This window comes from Epithele typhae (assembly GCF_022376455.1).
Source record: "Epithele typhae strain CBS 203.58 chromosome Unknown BXZ73scaffold_10, whole genome shotgun sequence".
NCBI classification, from domain to species: domain Eukaryota; kingdom Fungi; phylum Basidiomycota; class Agaricomycetes; order Polyporales; family Epitheliaceae; genus Epithele; species Epithele typhae.
Window position 1 is genome coordinate 584,078 of NW_025954201.1, and position 25,835 is coordinate 609,912.

The 25,835-nt window shown below is 60.2% G+C and overlaps 8 protein-coding genes across 8 annotated transcripts; 5 read left to right on the forward strand and 3 right to left on the reverse strand.

Annotated features, from left to right (window-relative positions):
• Nucleotides 1-433: 433 nt before the first annotated feature.
• On the reverse strand, nt 434-759 carry BXZ73DRAFT_99173 (uncharacterized protein; the record flags this gene model as incomplete). The annotated part of the gene is made up of 2 exons (XM_048027925.1): nt 434-601; nt 643-759. The coding sequence occupies 2 exons, from the start codon at nt 757-759 to the stop codon at nt 434-436; spliced, it is 285 nt and encodes a 94-aa protein (XP_047880300.1).
• A 519-nt stretch (nt 760-1,278) lies between these two features.
• On the forward strand, nt 1,279-4,223 carry BXZ73DRAFT_75773 (uncharacterized protein; the record flags this gene model as incomplete). The annotated part of the gene is made up of 11 exons (XM_048022268.1): nt 1,279-1,555; nt 1,723-1,746; nt 1,864-2,156; nt 2,438-2,478; nt 2,709-2,816; nt 2,920-3,200; nt 3,305-3,306; nt 3,372-3,524; nt 3,640-3,657; nt 3,845-3,970; nt 4,023-4,223. 11 exons carry the CDS (start codon nt 1,279-1,281, stop codon nt 4,221-4,223), a joined length of 1,524 nt encoding a protein of 507 aa, XP_047880301.1.
• An 888-nt stretch (nt 4,224-5,111) lies between these two features.
• Nucleotides 5,112-6,040, forward strand: BXZ73DRAFT_75774 (uncharacterized protein; the record flags this gene model as incomplete). Its single annotated transcript, XM_048022269.1, has 3 exons — nt 5,112-5,292; nt 5,444-5,902; nt 5,946-6,040. 3 exons carry the CDS (start codon nt 5,112-5,114, stop codon nt 6,038-6,040), a joined length of 735 nt encoding a protein of 244 aa, XP_047880302.1.
• A 3,318-nt stretch (nt 6,041-9,358) lies between these two features.
• On the reverse strand, nt 9,359-10,376 carry BXZ73DRAFT_75775 (uncharacterized protein; the record flags this gene model as incomplete). The annotated part of the gene is made up of 4 exons (XM_048022270.1): nt 9,359-9,824; nt 9,971-10,049; nt 10,079-10,191; nt 10,324-10,376. The coding sequence occupies 4 exons, from the start codon at nt 10,374-10,376 to the stop codon at nt 9,359-9,361; spliced, it is 711 nt and encodes a 236-aa protein (XP_047880303.1).
• A 3,885-nt stretch (nt 10,377-14,261) lies between these two features.
• On the forward strand, nt 14,262-15,441 carry BXZ73DRAFT_75776 (uncharacterized protein; the record flags this gene model as incomplete). Its single annotated transcript, XM_048022271.1, has 3 exons — nt 14,262-14,526; nt 14,585-15,046; nt 15,197-15,441. 3 exons carry the CDS (start codon nt 14,262-14,264, stop codon nt 15,439-15,441), a joined length of 972 nt encoding a protein of 323 aa, XP_047880304.1.
• A 1,614-nt stretch (nt 15,442-17,055) lies between these two features.
• BXZ73DRAFT_75777 (uncharacterized protein) lies at nt 17,056-18,898 on the forward strand (the record flags this gene model as incomplete). Its single annotated transcript, XM_048022272.1, has 8 exons — nt 17,056-17,186; nt 17,254-17,344; nt 17,530-17,826; nt 17,913-17,966; nt 18,081-18,173; nt 18,230-18,468; nt 18,525-18,614; nt 18,688-18,898. The coding sequence occupies 8 exons, from the start codon at nt 17,056-17,058 to the stop codon at nt 18,896-18,898; spliced, it is 1,206 nt and encodes a 401-aa protein (XP_047880305.1).
• A 1,801-nt stretch (nt 18,899-20,699) lies between these two features.
• BXZ73DRAFT_75778 (uncharacterized protein) lies at nt 20,700-21,903 on the forward strand (the record flags this gene model as incomplete). The annotated part of the gene is made up of 5 exons (XM_048022273.1): nt 20,700-20,939; nt 20,995-21,022; nt 21,092-21,259; nt 21,372-21,389; nt 21,800-21,903. 5 exons carry the CDS (start codon nt 20,700-20,702, stop codon nt 21,901-21,903), a joined length of 558 nt encoding a protein of 185 aa, XP_047880306.1.
• A 2,191-nt stretch (nt 21,904-24,094) lies between these two features.
• On the reverse strand, nt 24,095-24,540 carry BXZ73DRAFT_99177 (uncharacterized protein; the record flags this gene model as incomplete). The annotated part of the gene is made up of 3 exons (XM_048027926.1): nt 24,095-24,205; nt 24,267-24,342; nt 24,404-24,540. The coding sequence occupies 3 exons, from the start codon at nt 24,538-24,540 to the stop codon at nt 24,095-24,097; spliced, it is 324 nt and encodes a 107-aa protein (XP_047880307.1).
• Nucleotides 24,541-25,835: the final 1,295 nt, after the last annotated feature.

Consider the following 25,835-nt stretch of genomic DNA (forward strand, 5'->3'; position numbering starts at 1 on the left):
CTTCAAGCGGCACCTGTTGGTCTTGCCCTACGTAGCTGCAGGAGGGATCGTGACACATCCGGCCGAGGTTGATACATTGATGAGTCCACCCGTGGAGCCTTCGCACGTCCACCGGCCGGTCCCACATACGCGCGAAGAACTCCGCCATCCCGCCCTCCTCTCCCTCCGCGTGACGGAGACACTTGAGCGGGGGCGCATACACAGGCTCCGCCGGCTTCCCCGCCCACCCTCGCCAGTAGAGCGCGCGGCCGCGAACGCCCCCCCGTCGTCAGCCTGTGCCTGTGCTGTGACGTCGTCGACCGTGAGGTGCTCGAGGGCAGGCAGACGAGGCGCGCGAAGCGGGGCCGGGGCTGGACGGTGGCGTGCGCGACGGTGAGGGCGCGCAGGGCGGGGAGGTGGCGGAGGTCGAGAACGGGCGGGAAGAGCGTGCGGCTCAGGGAACGGGTTCGGAGTTGAGGCATTCGCCTAGACCGAGGAGGGTGAGGGTAGACTCGAGGGGAGAGAGGGGAGGACGTTGAAAAGCCGTGCGTGAATTCTTGGGATCCGTCGTGTACGGGGTGGGCGAGGCGTACAGCCGCATCGTGACAGTCCCAAGGTGGAACTGCGTGCAAGGTTGAAAAGGGAGTGAGGACCTGTGCGTACGCGAAGGACGACATGTTGCGCGAAGGACGACATGTTGCGCGAAGGACGACATGTTGCGCGAAGGACGACATGTTGCGCGAAGGCGAAGGCGAAGGCGAAGAACGTCCCGGACTTCATAGTAAAGAGATGCGCTTCAACTCCGAGTGTCCGAACACGGGCGCGGACGATGTCATCTATTCGCCACGACCGCGAGATCGTCAGCTAGATGCGCACCGACCGTCTTAAGGCTGATACTGGGGCGAGGCGACGCGGGCAGCCTCGTTGAAGAAGCTGTAGACATGTCAGCATCGCGCATCGCGCATGTATCATCCAAGTCGGCAACAACCGCAAGCACGCCCATCGCGTCACGCTTTTGGCCGCGCAGCACACGCGACCCTACGCCGTAAAGGAGGGGGACACGCAAGAGTAGAAGGAAACACTCACAAGCCTGGCATGTCCTGCAGTCGCCTCAGCACCGCCCGCGCCAGCTGGACCTCCCACAGCGTCGTGATGTGATCCTTGCATGCCGCGAGCACCGCGCCGGATTGTCCTTGTTGCGCGCGTCAACCGCCCCCGGCCGATTCGTGGAGCAATTCACTGCAATTCATCGCGCACTTGACGGGGATCTGTGTGACCGGCAGCGGCTGAACGTCTACCATGGAGGTGGAGAAGCGGACGCCGGGGGACGAGGGCGAGCGGCCGGCAACGTCCTTGCCTTTAGCGATGGACGGGGACGAGTTCTGGAGGACCGCTAGCAGGCGCCTCACATGGCTGCACGGAAATGGGTGTGGGTGTGGAAGCATGAAGGAAGAAGGCGGAGGCGACGTACCAGATGAGCGGAAGATTGTCTTCCAGGCGGCGCGCTCCTTGGGGAGGTGGACGGGAGAAAAGGCGAGTGGGCAGTCTGGCGGGCAGCGCGAGGTCGCTTTGCGGCGTGCGCGCCCGGATTGGCGCGGAGCACGAGCGGACCGCGGACTGAGCTGCAAGCGGGGCCGACGCGTTGCCGGTTGGCGCTTGCGTTCACCTCTCCCCGACTCTCGACGATACTTATGGCCACGCGTATGCCCCTTCTTCGTCATTACTAACGCGTTCCGCTCGCAGATCAAAACAATCGCCGTCTCTTGGGTGCGCTCACCGATCGTCCGCGCCGACCTCGCCATCATCCACGGCGAGCCCGAGTTCCATCCCATACGCTCCTGGCGTACCGGAATCTCACCGACGTGCTTCCCGTCCTTCTCGCAGATCACTTCTCCGGTACGCCCGGCCCCCGTCCCGCATCTGAGACCCTCAAGCTCCAGATCACGTACTGTGCCGTCGACCTCCACCTTGCGTGGTCCTCCCGGGCAGTGATCGCTCGGCTCGCCAAGACGCTTTGCGACTGGGAGCGCTACCCAGCGTTGCGAACCGTGCGCGTGCGCGCACTCCTCCCTCAGCCTCTGGCGGATCCGGAGAACCAGGGAACTTCGAGAAACGAGGGCGAGGGCGAGGGCGAGAGTGAAGAGGAGAGGATCGAGTGGCTGAAGCAAGATTCTGTGGTGCGTTCCCGTGAATCGTCTGCCGGCTTCCTCGTGCTGACTCGCCAAACTCAGACACGCTACCACGCTTTTCTCTTCATGTCCGAGTGGTGCCTAGACGCTTTCATACTGACCTTCATTCACCTTTGCAAGAAAGCACGCTTTCGGCGCTTTCACGCGAATGGTCTACATCTACGCATCCCTCCATGCCGACGCCGTGGTCCGTCCCCGTACCTTGAAGCCTCAGCTAACAGAATGACCGACCGTCTCCTATCCCTCGTGTCTGCTGCTTTCGTCAATAGACAGGGGCTGAGGGCGAAGGCAAGTTCAGTGTGACATTGGGGTGCGTTACGTTACGCACGCGTTTCATCACGCGCTCACGGCGTGCGTGACTACGGCGGGGATCCAGCGGGCTGGCGTCCTAGCGTTCTCATGACCAATCCCTGCTCGTCGCCGCTGCCCCGCCCTCCTTATCGCACGACGATCTCTTGTGCTCGACCAACCTACCCAGAAACACTGCAATCTGCGATATCCGCCCATGCCGTGAAGCGCGCCCAGTGTCATCTCGCCTAGAACAGCCGCATCCCCCGCCATCCCCACCGCGTCCGGGGATACCGTCTCGTTCGACTGCCTCGACGCCTCCAGCGGCAAGGTTACCCCGCCTTCACTCAGCTCGACCAGGTCAACGGCCACATGCACGTCGCCGGCGCACGCTCCTCCGCGTCGACCTCCTCTCCGTCGAGACGGCCAAGTGGTGCTGGACGGCGCTGATCCCGGGCTTCAGGCTGCTCGCGGACGAGTTCCCAACGCCCATGCTCAGGCTCTGCGCGAACGCTACGAAGGGGGAGGCGGGCTCCGGGTATGCGCGGTCAGAGGAGAAGGGGATCGGAGTACCGCTGTGGCCGTTCGCGGGGGAGATGGGGTTCACGCAGGGGAAGGACGGGGCCCACTCGACGATCCCGCCGTATGCGACGGGCGGGAACGTCGATACGCGGCAGACATCTTCCTGCGTGGTCAACACTGTTTCTGCCGGTGGAGGTCGAGGGCGCGGTGTTCTCTATCGGGGTAAGTTCTCACTCCATCCTGCATTACTCTCACGTCTCACGAGATGAGTGCGCAGGACGGGCATGTGGCCCAGGGCGATGACAGTATGCTATATGCACGTTCAGAGGTCTGTGGTGCGTAGATGCTTGTGTGCGTGATGTACATGATCTTCGTACAGACACCGCTGTCTAGACCCCGATGGAGATCATCTTCCGCCTCGCGATGGAGAGGACAACCGAGTTTACACGACTTCGCCGCACGCCAACGCGGAGTTGGGCGACCGCGCGACTTGCGTTGACTCCGGTTCGCCTACCGTTTTTCGTCTTCCACTGCGCACGACCTCATGTACGTTCGACAGACGTCGGCCGTACGGTACATGCTCTCCGCGAGCCTGAGCAACACGCTCCACAGACGATCTGTGGCCATGGGCGTTTTTTCGCTTGTCCCTGCGGGTCTGCAGCGACGCATTGCTCAACGTGTAAGTTCTGTTCTTCGACCAGCTTTTCGCGCGCCCCACAGTCATGTCCTACAGCTGACGTCAGCCCGTCCTGTCGCAGCTACGGATCCCCGCGCACGGCACCCGGCCGATCCGTGCGCGGCCGCGACTTCTGCCCCGGCTCGGACGGCTTCTTAACCGACCACTGGCTGCTTGCAGCGGTTCGAAGGCCGCGCTCCAGGCCGGGGCGGGCTGCTCTCCTTCGGGCCGCACGCAGTCTCTCGGCCGGTCGCTGTGTGGAGCTCGACCTTCGTCGCGGTGGATGGACGGCTGGGGGACAAGCACCGTCACGACGGTGCGTGAGCAGGGTGCGTCACACACCGCGTCTCGTCAGCGATCGCTGACAGACTGACATCGTGCTCATCAGTACGTGCGAGACCGCATTCGCGGCTGGACTCCACAACGTGCACAGCCCTTGTCGAGAGACCGTGGAGACGGACGGCGGTGTCAGTAGTAGAGGACGCACGATGTCTGTCCTCGCGCAGTTGGGGCAGCGTGCACGGTTTGGAGGTGCTGTCCTTGGGGATGGCTGGGAAGAACTGAAATAGCCGCCATCTTCCCGGCGGGCACTCTGGAGGCGTGGACTCCAACGTTTGCACGATTGGGCATCGCCTTTGGAGGCGTAAGTGTGAATAGCATGCGGATGTATAGTAGACGACATGTTCACGTTGCACAAGATACAAATGGCGTGACGACTTATCGAGCACAATGCGCGCCGTACGGAACACTCCGTAGGACCCGAGTCATAGCGCCAATACACGGAGACGCGGGAGTAAATCGCTCGCTCGTGACCAAGCGCTAGGCATCCGGGAGTGTACATGCGAATGCGAATCTGCGTATCGATCGTGCATCGACGCCGTGTATCCCTTGTCGCACTCCACTACATGCCAGCCATAGACCCTACGCGGCCGTCCCCCCGGGTTCCTCCTGAGATCTCGGACAAAATCATACGATGCCTCGACCCTTGGGAGGACAGAAAGACACTACTCCATTGCATGCTCGTCTCCCGCAGCTGGCTCCCCGCAAGCAGATATGTCCTCTGCTCCGACCCCCGCATTCTAACGTTGGAGAGAGCCCGTCTATTTCTCACCCGCGTCGTTCAGGTTTCCCCGCTTTCCATCCCTCCCCTCAAAACACTTTCCATCAGTGCACGGAATTCGCATGTTTGCTCTCCGTCTCTGGGAGCCGTGTTCGCGTCCTTGGCGATCCACGCACCCAACCTTGAATCCCTCGGGTTCGATTCCGTCACACCAACTTCCAGAATCCCACCTCGATCCTTCCTATCCATCTCCACCCTCACAAAACTCACGACACTAAACTTATACGACTGCAAATTCAACTCGTTCCCGATTCTTGGACGTACACTTGCTGCAATCCCTAATCTACGCGATCTTTCCACACATTACGTTGAATTCCCTATATCGCCTAACGACACCATGATCAAATCGTACGCAAGCCGCAGACCGGAACTGCGCAGTGTCACGGGGGTAGAAAGGATCCGAGCGACTCGGCAAGTCGGTTGCCTTGATGTCCTGTTGCACTACCTCGCAAACACCTCATCTTGTAGTTCGCTCAAAACCATCGATGTTGCATGGAGGGCAAGTCGGGAAAGCTCAAGTCTGTTCGCAACGCTCAGCACAGCCGCTCTCACACGTTTGCTGTCAGCTGTGCATATCTTCAAATTTTCAGATAACAGAAGTTATCTCACTGGTACAAGTTCAACCCACAACTCGGCACAAACCCTCGCATGCTGACAGTGCCCATACAGACACATCCTTCCTGTCGGGCTTGCAAAACGTGAGCAAACTCAGCCTCGATTTCAACAGAGGTAGAAGCTCTACTCTGCTCGAGATCGCACGCGGATTGGTTCAAGGAGGCAGCCCCCACCTTGTTGATTTCACACTCTACATTACCCTAGACACCCTCACCCTTGCAATAGAGCCGGACGTCATCGAGCTCGCCGACCTCACCTCCCGCAGGCCTTTCTCCACTGTGAAGAATGCTCGCATTTGCCTGGGCTGGAACGGAGACCTTGACTTAACGAAGACATCTGGAGCACAAGTATTGGAATTCATGGCTAGGATGTGGCCCGTCATCAGCCGTGATGCACAAGTAGACTTGAATATATTCCTCAACCTCGGCGAAGACCTCTGGGAGTGGAGCAGCAAAGAAACGGATGCAAAGACCGGAGAGATCGAGACGGGAACATCGTTTTGGCAAGGAGAAGGTCTGTCAATCAGCTACGTAACGCGTCTCACCTTTGCTAACAGGCGAACGAGCAGGGAAGTGGTTATGGGATCCGCCGTCGCCCGATGATGTGACGTCAAGTTCGGAGCAGAGTGAAGAGCAGAGTGAACAGGAGTGAGGGCGAGAGAGCGAGAGAGCGCAAGGGTGCTACGTGAAGCTCGGGAAGAAGATCTATGAGAAGAGACAGTACCGAAGCCAAGAAACAAGAATCTACAGAGCCGAGACAAAGTATGAGGCAGTGAAACGGGATACACGGCGGAGGAGGCTCGAGAGAGCGTGGATATGGGTGGAGGGGGACCAAGACACGGAGAACCGAACAACTTACAAGCCACGTACATGTTATACCCATCAAATTAATGTGCAACCGGCGACCTCCTATACCGAGTGCCTGCGTCTACGCGTTGGACCGGCGGGAGCCCCTCCGCCGCGTCAAGTCGAGATCGCCGCGCTGAAACGTGCACCTGGAGTACCACAAGGTATGGACGTTGAAGCCTCCTGGTCGCGCGCACCACGGGCCAGGTCGGTTCATTGCCTGTAGATGGGACGGAAGGAGGAGTCTCGCAGGACCGAACGAATGATGCGCGAGATCAGAAAGATCGACTCACGATGTGCCCGAGAATGGTCTCGTTCGCGGGAGCGTTCGAGGTCTGCTGCTCCAGAACGATCGGAGATTGTCCGTCTCCGCCACGGTCTGGCCCTGTTGCCAACTGCCCAAATATTTGCGCGACGTCCCCGATGGCCATGATGTGCGCTGCGGAATGCTTGACAACATTGATGGATGTTCGCCTCGGCTGGGGCGCGAGCGGAGAGGCCGTTCGAATGGTAGACGGGTGCGCGGACCGGGTAGGCGATCACCGCCAACTCGCCGTCAATCGCGGAATACGGGCAAGGGAATCGGCTAGTGAGAGCGGTGTTGTGCGGTGTCGAGATTGGCACTTGCACGGGGAGGCGGACAGACAGCTAAAATGTCGACGAGACTGTAGAGAGCACCGAGGGGTGCGGGAGAGCTACCAAACGCGCCGGCGGGATGAACGGCAGACACAGAATCTTGCGGAGAAGAGGGCAGGCCTGGACGGTGAGCGCGCTGCTGCGACGCTGTCGATACACCTGGTCGGGAGAAATCGTGGCAAGAGCGTGTCCTGGATTCAGACGGAAGGACGGACCTCTCGGTGAACGGAGTGGCGGAGACGAGGGCGAGAGCGACAAGCGAAGATCTCGATCAAGCACGGGCCAGGGACGCGCGTCTCCGGCGATGCCTGCGCAGCTGCTGCCGATGACGCCATCTTCTCTGGTGCTGACGTTGCGCTGAATCCAGCCTCCACCTCCACCTCCACCTCGTCCTCATCCTCGTCCTAGTCGTCCTCCTCTGCTCGCTCGCATCCGTCGTCTTCATCATGGGCGGCGCCCAACACTTGAGTCCCTTCATCTTTGATCGCCTCTCAGAGACCAGTCTCGGTTCGCGACGTGTTTCTGTTTTGAGATATTGAAAGCGTACGTCTTCCGAACGGCCCACATACGTCACTCTGCGTCACGACTCACTCTGCTTCGTGGCTCACCATATGCGCAGAATCTCACAAATGCAAGTTCCGGGTTCCTGTTTCCGTCAACGCCCCCACGCACAGTGGATGGCGCTGCCCGTGGTCGCGCGGATTCGTGGTAGCGATGAAGGTGGTGCATGGCATGCCTATCGTGCATCGGGCCATCTTTCCGTGTGTGGATTTTGCTTTCGCAGTCCGGACTTTAGCCGACCCCCGTGCACGATGGTGCAGATTCTATGACGATCATGGTGTCCGAAACTGCTTCGGAGATGCCGAGTGGGAGGGCGGAAGAAGACTTCTGGGCCATGGTCATCCAATCCCACTCCCTCGTGATTCCATCTCGCTCTTGCATCTCCGCGAACGTCCCTCGCCCATATGTTGTTTGCGTCAGAGCAGAGACGACCCCAAGCAGCCCAAGCAGCTGCATCGCACGACGATATCCAGCCTCGTACCGCCACTAGATATATGTCCCCTCTCAACGCTGACATGTGAGCGTTCGCGGTCGAGTTCTCTCGACGACAGAAGCTGATTTCTCCTTTTTCCTTCTGCTGGTGGAGCACGCGGCATAGGGCCCTCGGACGAACACGGCACCATCTACGGCTCGATGTAGGCTTTATCGCGTGCCCCGCATACATGTCAAGTTGCATCTGACACGTTTTTTCTGTCACAGGACGTACTCCCGAGCCTTCATTCCTCCACCGCGACGCGTGCAACTTCAACTTTCCACCCGGTCGGCTTATGAACCTACCGCTGGCTGCTGGCTGCCGACCCAGCGCGCGAGCCAAGGGCAGAGAGCATATGCCGGCACGACGAGGGCACGGTCGTCCCGTTCTTGCGCCGGCTCATGAACTCGGGCGGACGGGCGCATGTCGCTGTGCACCGTCCGGCACCTGTTTGAATCGAAAGCCTCGACGCCTCCGACGCACGCCGTACACCTCTGCGACTTGCCCTGCGACTGATCTCGAGCCTTTTCGCATCCCTGTCGCCGATGACGAACTCCTAAGCCGCCTTTCGGCTGCCTGTCGACCGCGCTCTACTTCCACCTCCCCGTACTTACGCTACCTGCATCCCGTCCCTACCCCCATCTCCATCCGGGGACGCTCCGCTATAGTGGTGTACGCACTCGCCGTCCTTCCCTCGCGTGTTATGCTCGCTGTCGGTGTTCAATACATCTCGATCCTCGGGAGCACCCGGGGCCTTCGCGAGCGTCCTCGTACAGCCTCGTGTGTGTCGTCTCGCTCGCAATACGGTCCGTCACCACCGAGCACGGGCACGAGGCGTCGGCGACGAACGTCTTCGCGTGTCTTCTCGCGCCCCCGGAGATACATGCGCAGGTGCAGGCAGACGCGGACCAGTCCAGTCCTGCGGGCGGTGCGTCAACCAAAGAAGTGGCCGTCGCGAGTCCCTCCAAGCGGCCAATGTGAGTACTCTTGAGTCGATCGCCGGGCTATCCCCAACGGTGGACGGGCCGTGCAGCGCGTGGTGCGCACGCGCGTGCTGGCTCAACAGGCTCTTCAAGGCGGGCGTGTGTCCGGACTCCCGCCATCCACCCACCACCCACGGGCCCGCGGACGGCCAGAGAATCACCATAACTTCATCGCGTACATACCGGCACTAGCTCCGGCACATTAATAGCGGCAGAAGACACCCAGGTCTCGCCTCTCGGGCGATCGAACGTGCGTCCCAGAAGAGGAGGATGTCCGCAGATGCACGACACGCATGTATTTGTAGCGTACGACAAAATACACGGGCCCCGTATGCCGCCGCAGGGCACAAATAGAAATACCCGGATCGTGCGACGCCAACGGGAATGGGAACGTACGCAGTCGGAAGGGTCGCAGCACGTACGGGGCCGTCGGCGCTGCTGAAAGGCGCGCTCTTCAGCTTGGCGTCCTCCACTACGTCCCATAGAGGGAGTGCTCACCAAAGAGCACATCGCGCTCGGAGAAGTGGATGGGGACCGGCGCGTACGCCGCACCCGCGAGCCACGGCAGCGCGCTCAGGAGCATGTTCGCGCACTCCGCCGGGTCCCAGGTGAGGCCCCAGAGCGCGCTGACGCCCGAGATCGAGCCAGCGCGCACGAGTGGCAGGTGCTTCGGGATGTCAAACGACGCGGCTCGCGCGAGTGGGCCGTCGTCTGGATACGCCGGGAACGAGAGCGGACGGAACTTCAGGAGGGGAGGCGACGGGGGCCGCGCGGCGGGAGCCTCTGAGCGGGCTTTCGGCGGTTTCCCGCGCGGCTTCTTGAGCGAGGGTGGATCGACGGCGGACGCTGCGAGCTTCGTACGATGCGGCTTCTTGGTGGGAGGGGCACGTTCTTGGGGCGCGTCGCCCTCGAGCTTGACGGAGTCGATGGCGGACGTTCTGCACTTCAAGCGGCACCTCTTGGTCTTGCCTCACGTAAGGATCGCGACAAGTTCGGTCGACGTTGGTAGGGTGAGGGTGTAGACTTGAGGGAAAGAGGGGCGAACGGTGGAAAGCCGCGCATGAATTCTTGGAATGTGACGTACAGGGTGGGCGAGGCGTACAGCCGCGCCGTGAAAGGTTGAAAAGGGAGTGAGTAGCAGGCCGACGGCGAAGGACGACATGCTGCGCGAAGGCGAAGGCAAAAAACTTACCGGACTCTATCGTCAAGTGATGCTCTTCAACTCCGAGTGTCCGAACACGGGTGTGCACGATGTCATCTATTCGCCACAACCGCCGGATCGTCAGCTGGGTATGCACCGACCGTCTACTGGAGCGAGGCGACGCGGGCAGCGTACACCGCAAAGAAGGGGGACACGCGAGAGTAGAAGGAAACACTCACAAGCCTGGCATGTCTTGCAGTTGCCTCAGCACCGCCCGCAACACCTGGCCCCCTCACAGCGTCGTGATGCCGTCCCCGCATGCCGCGAGCACCGCGCCCGGGTTGTACATGTCCTTGTTGTGTGGCCGCCCAGCCCCGGCCGATTCGTGGAGCAATTCATCGCGCTCTCGACGGGCATCTGTGAGACCGGCAGTGGCTGGGCGCCTATCGGGGAGGTGGAGAAGCGGGGGCCTGGGGACGTCGACGAGGGCGAGCGGCGACGGCCTTGCCTTTCACGATGGAGGACGGGCTGGGGACGAGTTCTGGAGGACCGCCAGCAGGCGCCTCACATGGCTGTCCGGAAATGAGTATGGGTGTGGAAGGGAGGCGAAGGCGACGTACCAGATGAGTGCAAGATTGTCTTCCAGGTGGCGCGCTCCTCGGAGAGGAGAAAAGGCGAGCGGGCAGTCTGGCGGGAGGAGGAGGAGGAGGCGGGCAGCACGAGTCGCGCGTCGCTTTGTGCGCCTGTATTAGCGCGGAGCACGAGCGGACCGCGGCGGGGCCAACGTGTTGCCTTGGCGCTTGCGTTCACCTCTCCCTCACTCTCGACGATACTACGCGTATGTCCCTTCTTCGTCATCACTAACGCGAACAATCGCCGTCTCTTGGGCGCGCTCACCGGCCGTCCGCGCCGACCTCAACATCATCTACGGCGAGCCCGAGTCACGTCCTATGTGCTCCTGGCGTCGCAGGAACCTCACCGACATGCTTCCTGTTCTTCTCGCCGATCACTTCTCCGGTACGCCCGACCCCCGTCCCTCATTCGGGACCCTCAAGCTCAAGATCAAGTACTAGCTAGGCCGTCGACCTCCACCGTACGTGGTCCTCCCGGGCAGTGATCACTTGCTGTGCCACCGGGAGCGCTACCCAGCGTTCCAGACCGTGCGCGTGTGCGCACTCCTCCCTCGGCTTCTGGCGGATCCAGCTGCAGGCAACCAGGTAACTTCGAGCAGCGAGGACGAAGGCGAGGGCGAGAGTGAAGAGGAGAAATCGAGCTGCTGAAGCAAGATTCTGTGGTGCGTTCTCGTGAATCGGCTGCCGGTTTTCTCGTGCTGACTTGCCAGACTCAGACGAGCTTTTCTCTGCATATCTGAGTGGTTCCTAGACGCGTCAAATTCCTGCATACTGACATAGCTTCACCTTTGCGGGAAAGCACGCGGCGTGCGCTTTCACGCGACTGGTCCACATCTACGCATTCCTCCATGCCGACGTTGTGGTCTGTCCGGCTAATATAATGACTGATCTTCTCCTGTCCCTCCTTTTTGCTGCCCTCGTCGATAGACAGGGGGCTGAGGGCGAAGGCAAGTTCAGGACCGACTCAGTGCGACGCAGCCACCCTTTGAGGTGCGTTACGTTACGCACACATTTCATCACGCGCTCACGGCGTGCGTGACTACGGCGGGGATCCAGCGGGCTGGTGTCCTAGCGTTCTCACCAATCCCTGCTCGTCGCCGCTGCCCCGCCCTCCTTATCGCACGACGATCTCTTGTGCTCGACCACTACCTACCCAGAAACACAGCAATCCGCGGTGTCCACCCACGCTGTGAAGCGCGCCCAGTGCCATCTCGCCTGGAACCCGCCGTCCACACCGCGTCCGTGGACACCGTCTCGTTCGACTGCCTCGACGCCTCCAGCGGCCAGATTGTCCCCGCGCGTCCCTTGTGAAGTTCTCTCAGCTCGACCTCGTCACCGGCCACATGCAAGTCGCCGGCGCACGCCCCTCCGCGTCGACGTCGTCTCCGTCGAGACTGCCAAGTGGGGCTGGACAGCGCTGATCGCGGTCGAGTTCCCGGCTGCCGCCCTCAAGCTCTTGCACGAACGGTATGGATGGGGAGGCGCACCACGGGTATGCGCAGTTAGAGGAGAAGGGGATCGAGGTACCGCTGCGGCCGTTCGCAGGGGAGATGGGGTTCGCGCAGGGGAAGGACGAGGCGCACTCGACCATCCCGCCGTATGCGACGGGCGGGGACATCGATACGCGGGAACCTCTACGGGGTCGACGCTGTTCCTGCTGGTCGAGGTCGAGGGTGCGGTGTTCTCTATCGGGGTAAGTTCTCACTCCATCCTGCATTACTCCCGCGTCTCATGAGATGAGTGCGCAGGACGGGCATGTGGCCCGGGAGATGACAGCATGCTATATGCACATCTAGAGGTCTGCGGTGCGTAGATGCCTGTGTGCGTGATGTACACGATCTTCGTGTAGGCACCGCTGTCAAGACCCCGATGAAGGTCACCTTCCTCCTCGCGTAGAGGACAACCGCGTTCATACGACTTCGCCTCACGCCAACGCGGAGTTGGGCGAGTTGACTCCGGTTCGCCTACCATTTTTCGTCTTCTACTGCGCACGACCTCATGTATGTTCGACAGTCCTCGACCGTACTGTACATGATCACGCTCCCCGAGCCTGAGCAACATGCTCATGATGCTCCACAGACGATCTATGGCCATGGGCGTGTTTTCACTTGTCCATGCGGGTCTACAGCGATGAATTGCTCGACGTGTAAGTTCTATTCTTGGACGAGCTTTTCGCGCGCATCACCGTCATGTTCTATAGCTGACGGCAGCCCGTCCTGTCGCAGTTACGTATCCCCGCGCACGGCACCCGGTCGATCCGCGGCCGTGACTTCTGCCCCGGCTCGGACGGCTTCTTAACTGACCACTGGCTGCTTGCAGCGGCTCGAAGACCGCGCTCCAGGCCGGGGCGGGCTGCTCTCCTTCGGGCCACCCACAGTCTCTCGGTCGTTCGCCGTATGGACCGCGACCTTCATCGCGGTGGATGAACGGGCCGGGTGGGCGCGGACAAGTACCGTCACGACGAAGCGTGAGCAGGGTGTGTCACACACCGCCTCTCGTCGGCAATCCCTGACAGACTGACATCTTGCTCGTCAGTACGTGCGAGACCGCATTTGCGGCTGGACTCCACAATGTGCGCAGTTCTTTTCGAGAGATCGCGGAGACGGATGGCGGTGTCAGTAGCAGAGGACGCACAATGAATGTCCTCGCGCAGTTGGGGCAGTGTGCACGGTTTGGAGGTGCTGGCCTTGGGGATGACTGGGAAGAACTGAAGTAGCCGCCATCTGCCGGGCACTGTGGGGGCGTGGAAAACGTGCGCACGATTGGGCATCGCCTTTGGAGGCATAAGGGTGAATAGCATGCGGATTTAGAGTAGACGACATGTTCCCGCTGTAAAAGATACAAGAAGCGTGGCGACTCATTGAGCACAATGCGCGCCGTACGGCACAAGGTGGACCCCATAGAACCCTCATAGCGCCAATACACGGAGACGCGGGAGTGAATCGCTCGCTCGCGACTAAGCGCTAGGCATGGGAGTGTACATGTGAATGCGTATCTGCGTATCGATGGTGCGTCGATGCCGTGTATCCCTTGTCGCGCTCCACAACATGTCAGCCATAGACCCTACGCGGCCGTCCCCCCGGGTTCCTCCTGAGATCTCGGACAAAATCATACGATGCCTCGACGCATATTGGGACACAAAGACCCTACTTCGTTGCACGCTCGTCTCCCACAGCTGGCTTCCCGCAAGCAGATATACTCTCTGGGTCAACCCCCTCGTTCGGACGTTGGAGAAAGCCCGTCTATTTCTCACCCGCGTCGTTCAGGTTTCCCCGCGTTCCATCCCATCCCTCCGAATACTCACCATCGACACAAGGGGTTACACTGAGGTTCGCTCTCCGTCCCTGGGAGCCGTTTTCGCGTCCTTGGCGATCAACACACCCAACCTTGAATCCCTCAAGCTCGTGTCCGTCACATTGGCTTCCACGATCCCACCTCGATCCTTCCTATCCATCTCCACCCTCACAAAACTCACCACACTAAAATTATATCAGTGCAAATTCCACTCGTTCCCGACTCTTCGGCGTACACTTTCTGCAATCCCTAATCTACGCAATCTTGCCACACATTACGTTGAATTCCCTATATCGCCTAACGACACCATGATCAAATCGTACACAAGCCGCACACCGGAACTGCGCAGTGTCACTACGTGGGATGACTGGTCGCAAGGTTGCCTTTATGTCCTGTTGCACTACCTCGCAAACACCTCATCTGGTACTTCGCTCGAAAACATCAATGTTACATGGTGGGCGGGTCGGGCAGCCTCAAGCAGGCTGTTTGCAACGATCGGCACAGCCGCTCTTACACGTTTGCTGTCAACCGTGTATATCTTCACATCCTCAGATCGCCACGGTTATCTCACTGGTACAAGTTCGACCCGCAACTCTGCGCAGACCCTCGCATGCTGACAGTGCCCATACAGACATATCCTTCCTGTCGGGCTTGAAAAACGTGAGAAAGCTCAGCCTCCAGTTCGGTACATCGACTACTCTCCTCGAGATCGCGCGTGGCTTGGTGCAAGGAGGTAGCCCCCACCTCGTTGATTTCACACTCGCCGTTCCCCTCGACACCTTCACACTTGTGACGGAAGCAGACCTCATCGAGCTCGCCGACCTCACCTCCAGCAGGCCTTTCTCCAGTGTCAAGAATGTGAGCTTCAACTTGGACTTCTGGGATGATGGTTTTATGGAGGAAGCTGGACCAAAAGTATTGGAAGTCTTGGCTAGGATGTGGCCCCTCATCAGTCAAGATGCACAAGCAGTCTTGAGTGTGCGCAGCACTTATGGGTGTATCTGGCGGTGGAGCCGTGAAGAACAGGATACAAAGACAGGAGAGAACTGGGAAGCTGAGATCGATACGGGAACATCATTTTGGCAAGGAGAAGGTTTGTCAAACTGCTACGTATTGCGTCTCATTCTTAATGACAAGTAAACGAGCAGGGGAGATCTGGGGTCCGCAGGCCGACCCCAATGATGTGACGTCAAGTTCGTAGTTGTTTGAGGGGAGGACAGCAGCAAAATACGACGCCGCGCAGTGGAGAGGGCAAATGCGAAGCGGGGCGGACCGGGCGAAGTGGGCGAGGATGGGGGAATGGACGCGGGGAAGACAAAGATCGCGCACACGGGCGCTGGCGACATGACGAAGAACATGAGGGCGACGGTTAGAACGAGGTCGTGGGCGTGGGCGAAGTCGGGGTGGATCGAGACGAAGCTGGATGAGCATTGCACACGCGAGGATAGTGGGGAAGCGAACTGGGTAGACACAAGTCGGGTACTATGAACCTAAATACATGCATCACGGATCCGTACGGCGCGCGGACAGATCAAGAAGAGACAGCATCGAAACCAAGAAATGAGAACGTACAGAGCCAAGAAAAAGGATGAGGTATTGAAACGGGATACACGGCGGAGGAGGCTCGAGAGAGCGTGGACATGGACGGAGGGGAACTAAGACAGAATGAAAAAGCGTACATCGTCTCAGAAGCCTCTGATGCGCCAGTCCAACTAATGTGCGACTGGCGACTTCCCATCCTGAGTGCTTGCGTCGATGCGTTGGGCCGGCGGGACTTCCTCCACGGGCGCCGAGTCGAGATCGCCGCGCCGAAACGCGCACCTGGAGTACCAGAAGGTGTGGGCGTCGAAGCCTCCTGGTCGCGTGCACCGTGGGCCAGGTCGTTTCATTGGCTGTAGGTGGGACGGGAGGATTCGTCTTGCAGTACCGAACAAATTATGCGCCAGATCGGAAAGATGGACTCACCATGTGCCCGAGAATGGTCTCGATCGCGGGAGCGTTCGAGTTCTGCTGCTCCAGAGCGATATTTTCCTTCTCCGCCACGGTCTGGCCCGGGTTGATTGCCCAAACGCTTGCGCTACGTCTCCGACGGCGACGATGTACGCTGCAGCATCCTCGACGACATGGATGGATGTTGGGGCGCTTGCGGGGAGGTCGTTCGAAAGGTAGATGGGTGCGCGGGACAGGCAGGCGATCGCCGTCAACTCGCCGTCAATCGCGAAATACGGGGCGCGAGTGGCAGACACAGAATGGCCGTGCGGAGTAGAGGGCAAAGACGGTGAGCGTGCTGCCACTGCAGCGCTCTTCATACACCTGTGAGAGCTGCGATGACGAAGCGCACGTGCTCTAGATTCCGACGGAAGGACAGACCTCTCGGTGAACGGAGGGGCGGAGACGAGGCTCGCGCAAGAGAGAGAGAGAGAGAGGATCGACGCGCGTCTCCGGCCAATACCTTCGCGCGCCTGCTGCCGATGACGCAATCTTGGCGCCAGATCGTGGGACCACGGCTCACGTTTCCCTGACCCTCGTCCCGTCTGCTGGCTCTATCGCCCTCCACTGGACAAGTTGCACTTCCCCTCGCCTCCACCCCGACCACGTCTCTGCGCAGTTCACTCACTCGCGCGCGCATGGGCGGCGCCCGACACTCAGCTCCCTCCACGTCCGCTGCGGTGAGATGCGTTCGTTTGATCGCCCCGCAGAGACCAGTTGTTGACGCTGTGCCCCCGTGTCACTCTCTCGGCGTGCAGTACCCAGAATCTCACGTTCGGACGATCAAGTGCATGCCCCGGGTTCCGGTTTCCGTGGACACCCCTGCGCACGTTGGGTGCTACCGTCCGCGGTTGCGCTACCGTGGTGATGAAGGTGGTCCATGGCACGTTTATCGTGCACGGAGATGCAGAAGGGCGTGTTGCAGCTGGGCGATCTTTCGGTGCGTCAGTTTTGCTTTCGCAATCTGGGCTTTGGCCGACCCCCGTGCGCGATGGTGCAGATATAGGCCGTGCTTGGCCTGAACATACGGTGCGTGTTTACGCCTTACTCTGCACATATTTTCCCCTTCCCCTCATGTGTAGTTTCTTCGCAGGATGACAATGCTATTGAGCCATGCACCATGGCTCGCCGTCTTGCTCAGATGCTGTAATCGACCCAGTTGCCCTCTTCATCAATCGCTCTGCGGGGTTCATCGCTGCACGCATCAAGCCCTTGACATCCAATCCCTCATATTCCACTCCCTCGTGAGTGCATTTCTCTCTCGCGTCTCCGCGAACGTCCCTCACGCATATCCCTTCTAATTTTGGGCAGCGAAGACGACCCCAAGCGCACCGGGGCAGGCATCGCGCGACAATATCTAGACTCGTACGGCCTCCAGACGTACGTTGCTCTGTCACCCCGGGTATGTGGGTTTTCGCGGTCGAGTTCGCCCGACGAAAGAGGCTGATTTCTCCTGTTTCCCTCTGCCAGTAGAGCACGTAGCATAGGGGTCTCGGACGGGCACGACACCACCTATGGCTTTATGTGGGCTTTCTCGTGCGCCCCGCATACTTGTCTTGCATCTGATGCTCGCGCTTTCTGTCACAGGGTTTACTACGCCTGAGCCCTGACACGGGCAACTTTCCACCTGGGTGGCTCATGAACCTATCGCTGGCTGCTCGACGCCGATCAAGCGCGAGAGACAAAGGCACAGAGCAGGTTCCGGCACGACGAGGGCACGTTTGCCCCGTTCTTCCGCCGGTTCGTGAACGTGGTCGGGTGGGCGCATGTCGTCGTTCGTCTGTGGGCGAGAGCTTCGCGTCAGCAGCGGTGAAGGAGTACGGCGCACTCATCGCGCAGCAAGGGAGGGAGGTGCGGAGCACGCTAGAGGAGCAGAAGGGCGTGGTGCGCCTGGGCGAACAGATCGATTTCTTCGCGTGCGTATTACTTTCTTCTTTCTTGCGCGCATTCCAACCCAATGAGGCTCGCAGTCATACAGCTACGGATTCATGATTCGGCGGCGGTTCGGAGGATGCGCACTCACGGTATGTGTCCGCTCTCTTACTCTGCGCATCCCGCCCCTTCCTCCGTCTCATGCGTGGCTATCCCGTAGGATGCCGATTTTCTTGGGCCGTGTTCCGTGGCTCGGTGTCCTGCAGGGATACGTCCCCGTCGCCAACAAGCCCGCCGCTCTCCTTATCAACCACTGCGTGAAGCGCTGCGCATTAAAACTCGGCCTCTTCCACTACCTCGTAAGTCTGATCGCTCTTCCTCCCTGCACATTTCACCCATCCGTCGGCCGATGCAGATCTGGGAAGATGACCCATCACGCCCTCAAGAACCCACATCACAGCTCATCGACGACGGCTTCCACGCGATCGTTGCAGGGGCGGACACGACAGCATCTGTGACGACGAGCACGTTTGCGCGCCTGCTTGCAGATCCAGAGACGTATCGCGTACGCGCCGCTGCAAGAGGAGGTCGATCGGTTCTACCCCAGGCGGACTCGCATCGCCACAAGGAGATGCCGTACCTTAACGCCGTCATGTAAGTGGGAGCCGCCGTGATCACGTTCATGTTGACTGACCTCGCTGTCTATGCAGAAACGAAAGGTTGCGCATGTTCCTGCCTGTCCCCGGCGGCACACAGCATATGGGGCTTGCGGATGGGCAGGGCTTCATGTTCAGCTCGATGTAAGTTTTCTGCTTTGTGATTGGTCGCGCGCTCCCCGCCGGTCTCCTGGACATAGCTGACCCACGCGCGTAGGTACATCACCTCAGGCACAACCGTCTGGATCCACACCTGGTCCACCACAACCCGCAACTCCCACCCGTACACGGTCGGCTTCTGTCCCGATCGCTCGCCGCTCGCCGCGGCCCCCCACCCCGAGCCCGTGCGTGAGGCGAAGGTAGAGGCGGGTTTCAGGCGCGACGCGGGTGTGTTCGTGCCCTTCTCGCACCACAGGTCGATGAACTGAGGTGCGTCGGACGGCGCGCGCTCGCGGTGCAGCCTGCATTCTCCGATTTGTGCGATTGCCGTTGTATTCGTACTACTATACCGTGAGAACGTGAGCTTCGTGCCGAAATGTATGTTCACGTTGCTCTCTACTGCCCCCCGAACGGCGCAAAGACACACTCGACGGGTGTGTGGTGACGGTGCGCAACCGTAACGGACCGTGACTTGTCACACCGTGTCACACCGCGATTTTCCAGGCCTCTTTCCTCCACTTCATCCCGGCATGTCTTCCGCCTGAAATCAACGACCGGAGCGCGGTCTTCGAATCGGGATGCGCGGCAAGGCGTCCAGGCCCGCGCGGAAGTTGCGGCCGCGGATCGACCGGGTGTCGTGCGCGGGGATACGTAGCTGGGATAGGCCGGAGGTGCGTCAGCTATAGAGCATGGGTGGGGAAAGTTCGTCGAATACTAATAGCTAGAACCCACACGTTGGGCGCTCACAGAGGGTCGGCAGCTGGGGAGCCATCGGCAGCGAGAGAGAGAGATCCAGGTGCGGGACAAGGCGACGACACCGCGCGCCCGGGAGCCGGGCCACTCCGGCCGTGTCGGACTTGTTTGTTTGGTTCTGCTTGCTCGCCACCGGTCCGCTGGCGCCGTGTGGGCGTCAATACGGTCTTCCTCGACGGGTCTGCCGCTGCTCGCCCTGCTTCGGGGGTCTCGCCTTGGCCACGTCTTGTCTTCTCGCTTTGCAGCGCCTTCTCTCGCTCTCCCGCCACGTCTCTGCGTTATTCCTCGCTCAATCTCGCCCCTGTCCTCGCTCATCCTGGCCCTCGTCTTACCCCTGAAACAGAGACACCTCTTCGAAAACACCGAAAGATGCTTCGCCATGCGTAGCATACACTCACTCGCGTCTGGCGCGCCTGCCCCACACCGATCTGGGGAGCCAGGCTGATCAGACGCGCGCGCGCGGCGCTCGCTGTCGACTCAGCGTCCTGAATGTTGTTATGCCGCTCTTTAGCGCACCCGCCGAATCAGCTGCCGCCTTCCTCGTGCTGACTCGCCGGACGCAGACAAGCTACCACGCTTTTCTCTGCATGTCCGAGTGGTGCCTAGACGCGTCAAATTCCCGCATACTAATCTGGCTTCACCTTTGCGAGAAAGCACGCCGCGTGCGCTTTCACGCGACTAATCCATATCTACGCATTCCCCCACGCCGACGCTATGGTCTGTCCCTGTACTTTGAAGCCTCAGCTAATTAATGGTTGATCTTCTCCTATCCATCGTGTCTGCTGCTCTCGTCGATAGGCAGGGGGGCGAAGAGGACCGACTCAGCGCGACGCGGCCACCCTTTGAGGTGCGTTACGTTGCACATGCGCTTCATCACGCTCACGGGTTGCGTGACTACAGCGGGGACTGGGACCGTCCTGGCGTTCTCACCAACCCCTGCAGTGCTCGTCGCCACTGGCCCGCCATCCTTATCGCGCGATGGTCTCTTGTGCTAGATCACCACCTGCCCCGCAACACAGCAGTCCACGATGTCCACCCACGCCGTGAGGCGCGCCCCATGCCATCTCGCCTGGGACAACCGCATCCCCCGCCATCCACACCGCGTCCGGGGACACCGTCTCGCCCGACTGCCTCGACGCCTCCAGCGGCCATATTGCCCGCGTGTTTCCCTCGTCTTCTCTCAGCTCGACCAGGCCACCGGCTACATGCACGTCGCCGGCGCACGCCCCTCCGCGTCGACGTCTTCTCCGTCGAGACGGCCATGTGGGTCTGGACGATCCCATCTTCGGGCAGCTCGCGGTCGAGTTCCCTGCCCCCATGCTCAAGCTCTGCGCAAACGCCACGGATGGGTGGGCGGGCTACGGGTATGCGCGGTTAGAGAAGAAGGGAATCGGGGTACCCTTTCCGGGGGATATGGGGTTCGCGCATGGGAAGGACGAGGCGCACTCGACGATCCCGCCATACGCGACGGGCGGGAACCTCGATACGCGGCATATTTCTACGGGGTCGACGCTGCTCGTGCCGGTGTGGGTCGACGGCGCGGTGTTCTCTATCGGGGTGAGTTCTCATTCCATCCTGTGTTGCTCTCGCGTCTCACGAGATGAGTGCGCAGGACGGGCACGTGGCCCAGGGCGATGACGGTAAAGTTTATAGGTCTGTGGTACGTATATGCTCGGGTGCGTGATGTACATACACTCACCTTGGTGCAGGCACCACTGTCGAGACACCGATGAAGGTCATCGCCCGCCCGACGATCGTAGAGGACAACCGCGTTCACACGACTTCGGCGCACGTCAACGCGGAGTTGGGCGACCGTGCGACTGTTGTTGACTCCGGTTCGCCTACCAATTTCCGTCTTCCACTGCGCACGGCTTCATGTACGTCTGACGGACGTCGGCAGGCGTTATATGACCTCCAGGCTTAACCTACAAACATCATCAGGAATCTGGGACCATGGGTGTATTTTCACTTGTCCCCGCGTGCCTGTAGCGATGCATGGCTCGACGTGTAAGTTGTATGCTTCGACAAGCTTTTCGTGCGCACTCTACAGCTGAAACACGCCCGGCCTGTCCCAGCGACGTATCCCCACGAACAACACCCGGTAGATCCGCGGCCGCGACATCCTCCCGAGCCCGGACGACTTCCTGCGCATGTCGATTCAAAGGCCGCACTCCGTGTCAGCCTGGAGCAGGCCGCTCCCCTTCTCGCACGAGCAGATGGCCTGCGTTGGGCGCGCGCTGTGCAGGGGTTGCGTAACGCACTCTCCTTCGGCGGGTCGCCGTGTGGGGCACAACTGTGGTCGCGGTGAATGGACGCGGGGTGTGCACAGGTCACGATGAAGCGTAATTAGGGTGTGTACAGCGTCACACACCGCGTCTCGTCGTTAATCACTGCCAGACTGACTTCTTGCTCGACAGTATACGACTCTACAAAACTCTTCGGTTGCTCCTTGCGGCTGCACTCAAGAATGCGCACCTTCCTTGTCGCGAGAGCATGGAGATGGATGGCTGGGAAGGACTGAATTAGCCGCCATCTTCCGGGCACCGTCCAGGCGCGGACAACGTCCAGGATCGGGCTTCACCCTCGAGCACATGCGCGTGGCTACTATGTAGATGTATAGTGGACGACATATTCGGCTACACAATATGATTGGGCACATCGCCGAAGCAGGGTCCAGCGGTTAGGGCCAATGGGATTTATGCGCAGATCCTCAGAGCGCTGATACAGGGAGGCGCGGAATAAATCACTCGCTCGTGACCAAATGCCAGGCATGGCAGTGCGCAAATGTGTGGCTGTCCACACGCTCTTCATTTGCCTTTCGATTGTCCGTCAAAGTTGTTCATACCTTGTCGCGCTCTACGACATGCCATCCATAGACCCTACACGGCCATCCCCCCGGGTTCCTCCCGAGATCTCGGACGAAATCATAGGATGCCTTGATCCGGCGTCTCAAGAGGACAGGGCCACGCTCCTCTGTTGCATGCTCGTCTCCCGCAGCTGGCTCCCCAGAAGCAGACAAGTCCTCTGCTCCAACCCCATCCTCCAGACATTGGAGAAAGCCCGTCAATTTCTCACCCGAGTCATTCAGACTTCCCCGCTTTCCATCCCTCCCCTCCGAAGACTTACCATCGACGCAAAGGGTTCCAAGGGTCGCTCTCCGTCTCTAGGAGCCGTGTTCGCTTGCTTGGCGATCCATGCACCCAACCTTGAATCTCTCGCGCTCCGTCGCGTAGTGACTGCCACAATCCCACCTCGGTCCTTCCTATCTGTCTCGAACCTCGCGAGGCTCACGGAACTACACTTGTATCAGTGTGATTTCCCTTCTTTCCCAAGTCTTCGACGTACACTTGCCTCAATCCCCCATCTATGCGACCTTACCACGGATCAAATCAAATTCCCTATATCGCCTAACGAAACCATGATCAAATCGTACACAAGCCCCAGACCGGCACTGCGCAGTGTCTCACTACGAGTCAACCCGTGGGGGGACAACTTTGATAGCCTCAATTGCCTTGACGTCCTGTTGCTCTACCTCGCAAACACCTCATCTTGTACTTCACTCAACACCCTCACCGTTCAAAGGCTTCTGTTTCAAGAAACCTCAAGTCTATTCGCAACGCTCGGCACAGCCGCTCTCGCACGTTTGCTGTCAGTCGTGGATTACTTCAAATACGCAGATGCCTCTCACATCGGTACGTCTCCGTCCCACAACTCCGCGGTACAAGCCGTCGCATGCTGACGGCGCCCGGCATACAGACACATCCTTCCTGTCGAGCTTGCGAAACGTGAGAGAGCTCAGCCTCGAGTTCCGCGAGGGTACATCGGCTACTCTCCTCGAGGTCGCGCGCCGCTTGGTGCGAGGAAACAGCCCCCGCCTCGTTGGTTTCAAACTCTTTCTGCCCCTCGACGCCCTCACCCTTGCGACGGAGGCGGACGTCATCGAGCTCGCCGACCTCACTTCGCGCATGCCTTTCTCCAGCTTGAGGAATGCGAGCATTCGCCTCGACTGCTGGTACGGCGAGTCTGATTTAGAGGGATCTGGAGCACGAGCATTGGACGCCATGGCTAGGATGTGGCCCCTCATCAGTCGAGATGCGCAAGTGTCTTTGACTGTATGCGACGCGGATACTGTTGCCAAAATCTGGAAGTGGAGCCGTAAAGAAAGGGATGCACAGACCGGAGAGAACGGGAACGGTGAAGTCGAGACGGGGACGTCGTTTTGGAAAGGAGAAGGTTTGTGAAACGGCTACGTAGCACGTCTCATTTTTACTGACAAGGAGACGAGCAGGGGAGGTGATCTGGCAGCCGGAGCCCGATGATATGACGTCAACTTCGGGGCAGAGTGAACAGGAGTGGGAGGGGGAGAGCGTAAGCGTGCTCCATGAGGCTCGAGAAGTTTTGTGAGGGGAAGACAGCAGCAAGATACGACTGGGGAGGGTGAACGCGAAGAAGCGGTAACAAACGCACTGCATGAATTAAAAGTAATTAATGTGACCGTTGAGCCAGACAAGACAGAACACTTCGTACTTAGCTTGCGCCTCCAGCACGACACGCACCGTCCCTCGCTCGCTCACAACGTGGTCCACGTACGCCCTCTCGTATGACGTCATCCACCGCTCCGCCCCATGCACGCCCTCGGCGCCGCCCGCCCGCCAGACCTCGAACCGCTGCAGCGCCGAGCTCCTGCAACCAGAGCGCCTTTCCGACGCGGTTCAGTGGTGGTACGAGAATGGGCGGAATGCGGCCTCGTTGCGCGCGAACCCGACCGACCCTCGAGACTTCGAGTCGTGCGCGTTGGGCAGACGCGCACCCAGAGTGCCGTCCTGGGCGGGATGTACCTGACCAGCACCGAGACGGGACGATCAGCGCGGTCCGTGGGCGCACGCGGTCACTCGACGGGAACGCACTTGTCTCCTGCAGTGAGGCCAGGACCGGCGGGAATAGGCGCAGCGTCTCGTTTCTGCCAGATCAAGGTCCGTCAGCGTCGCACTGTACAGAGTGTCGCTCGATGGAGGACTGACAGCACTGCGGCGAGGTACGTCATGGCGCGGTGCGCGCGCGGGTAGTGCATGTCGACCTCTGCTTGCAGGCGCGCGTAGGTGGCTCGGTGCGAGACGAGGCAGGTGAAGAGCGAGGTGAGCCCGGAGGCTATGGTCATCGCGAGGACACCGTCCGCTCCTGTGCGGGCCCGGGGCCCGGGAGGTTGTCGTCGTAATTCTGCCAAATATGCGCGCGTGAGAGACGACAACGAGGGACAGCACCGATACGTCAGAACGTGCGCATGCGGGAGAGAAGGGAAGAGGACGCACGAGGTCGTGGAAGAGGCAGCCGTGGCGGCACCGCGGTGCACGCGCGACCCGATGAGTGCGGAGAAGTTCAGGTTCAGTTTTCGCAGAGACTTGACGAGCACGGGGAGGTGCATGCACACACATATCCGACACTTTAATTTGATTGCACCTGTATGCGCGTCAGAAGCTGTCGTCGACACCAGATGAGTAGAACACTCACGAGAGGGGTCGAACCACTCGTTGAGGCAGACTTCTGCGCCCTCAGAGTCGCCCAGGTGGTGGAAGAGTATCTGAGCCCGCCGGGAGACCATCACCTCGTAGTGTGTCAGCACCGCAGCTGCCAGAAATCGCGGGACGGCGCGGGAGCGGGGGAGTTCGCACGCGTGTGCACGAGGCACGCGGGGTGCCGCGCGCGACCGGCGAGCGCCGCGACGAGCTGTGGGAGGGCGGGCGCCCGCTGACCAGGCGCGCGCGATGTCTTCCGCCCGGTGCGTGAGGGTGATTCGGAGCGGGGTGGAGGCTGGGCGCGTGGGAAGAGGTGGTCGGCGAGCACGCGGACGAGCGTGCAGAGAGTGCCGCGCCGTGGAGGGATCGCGTGAGGCGGAAGTCGGGCTCGCAGTAGGTGATGTTGAGGACGCGCAGGCGCGGGCAGCTGGCGAGGACTCCAGAAGAAATGGACCGCGTTTGGGTCGACAAGGAAGAGGCAGTACGTTGACGCGAATGCAGACGTTGGGATGACGCTGATGGATCTGGACCGTCCTCGAGAAGCCAACGCCATGGGTGGCTGAGAAGCACGCCGAGGTGCTCGAGATTGAGCAGAGTCGCATCAAACGTCGGCAAGTCGTCAAGTTCCAGAACAGGTACGTTTGGTGTGACTAGGATACGAGGGAATGCGAGGCCGTGTTTGCAAGCGTGTTGAAGAGATTTCTAATGTCTGCGCAGATGATTTCCGTGACGCCTCCGAGGTAGGTGGCTCCGCGCTGATGCGTCGAATGCACGGTGGGGCACCGCTTGGTGTGGTGATGACGATTGGCGGGTCGGGTTCCAGAGTCATGATATCCACAACACGGGGAGGAGGGGTGTGGAGGTGAGGCGGCTAGAGCGACGTAACAGCATTCAAGACTGGATCCGAGTCGATGACGACCGCGAGTATGGCGTCCTGAAG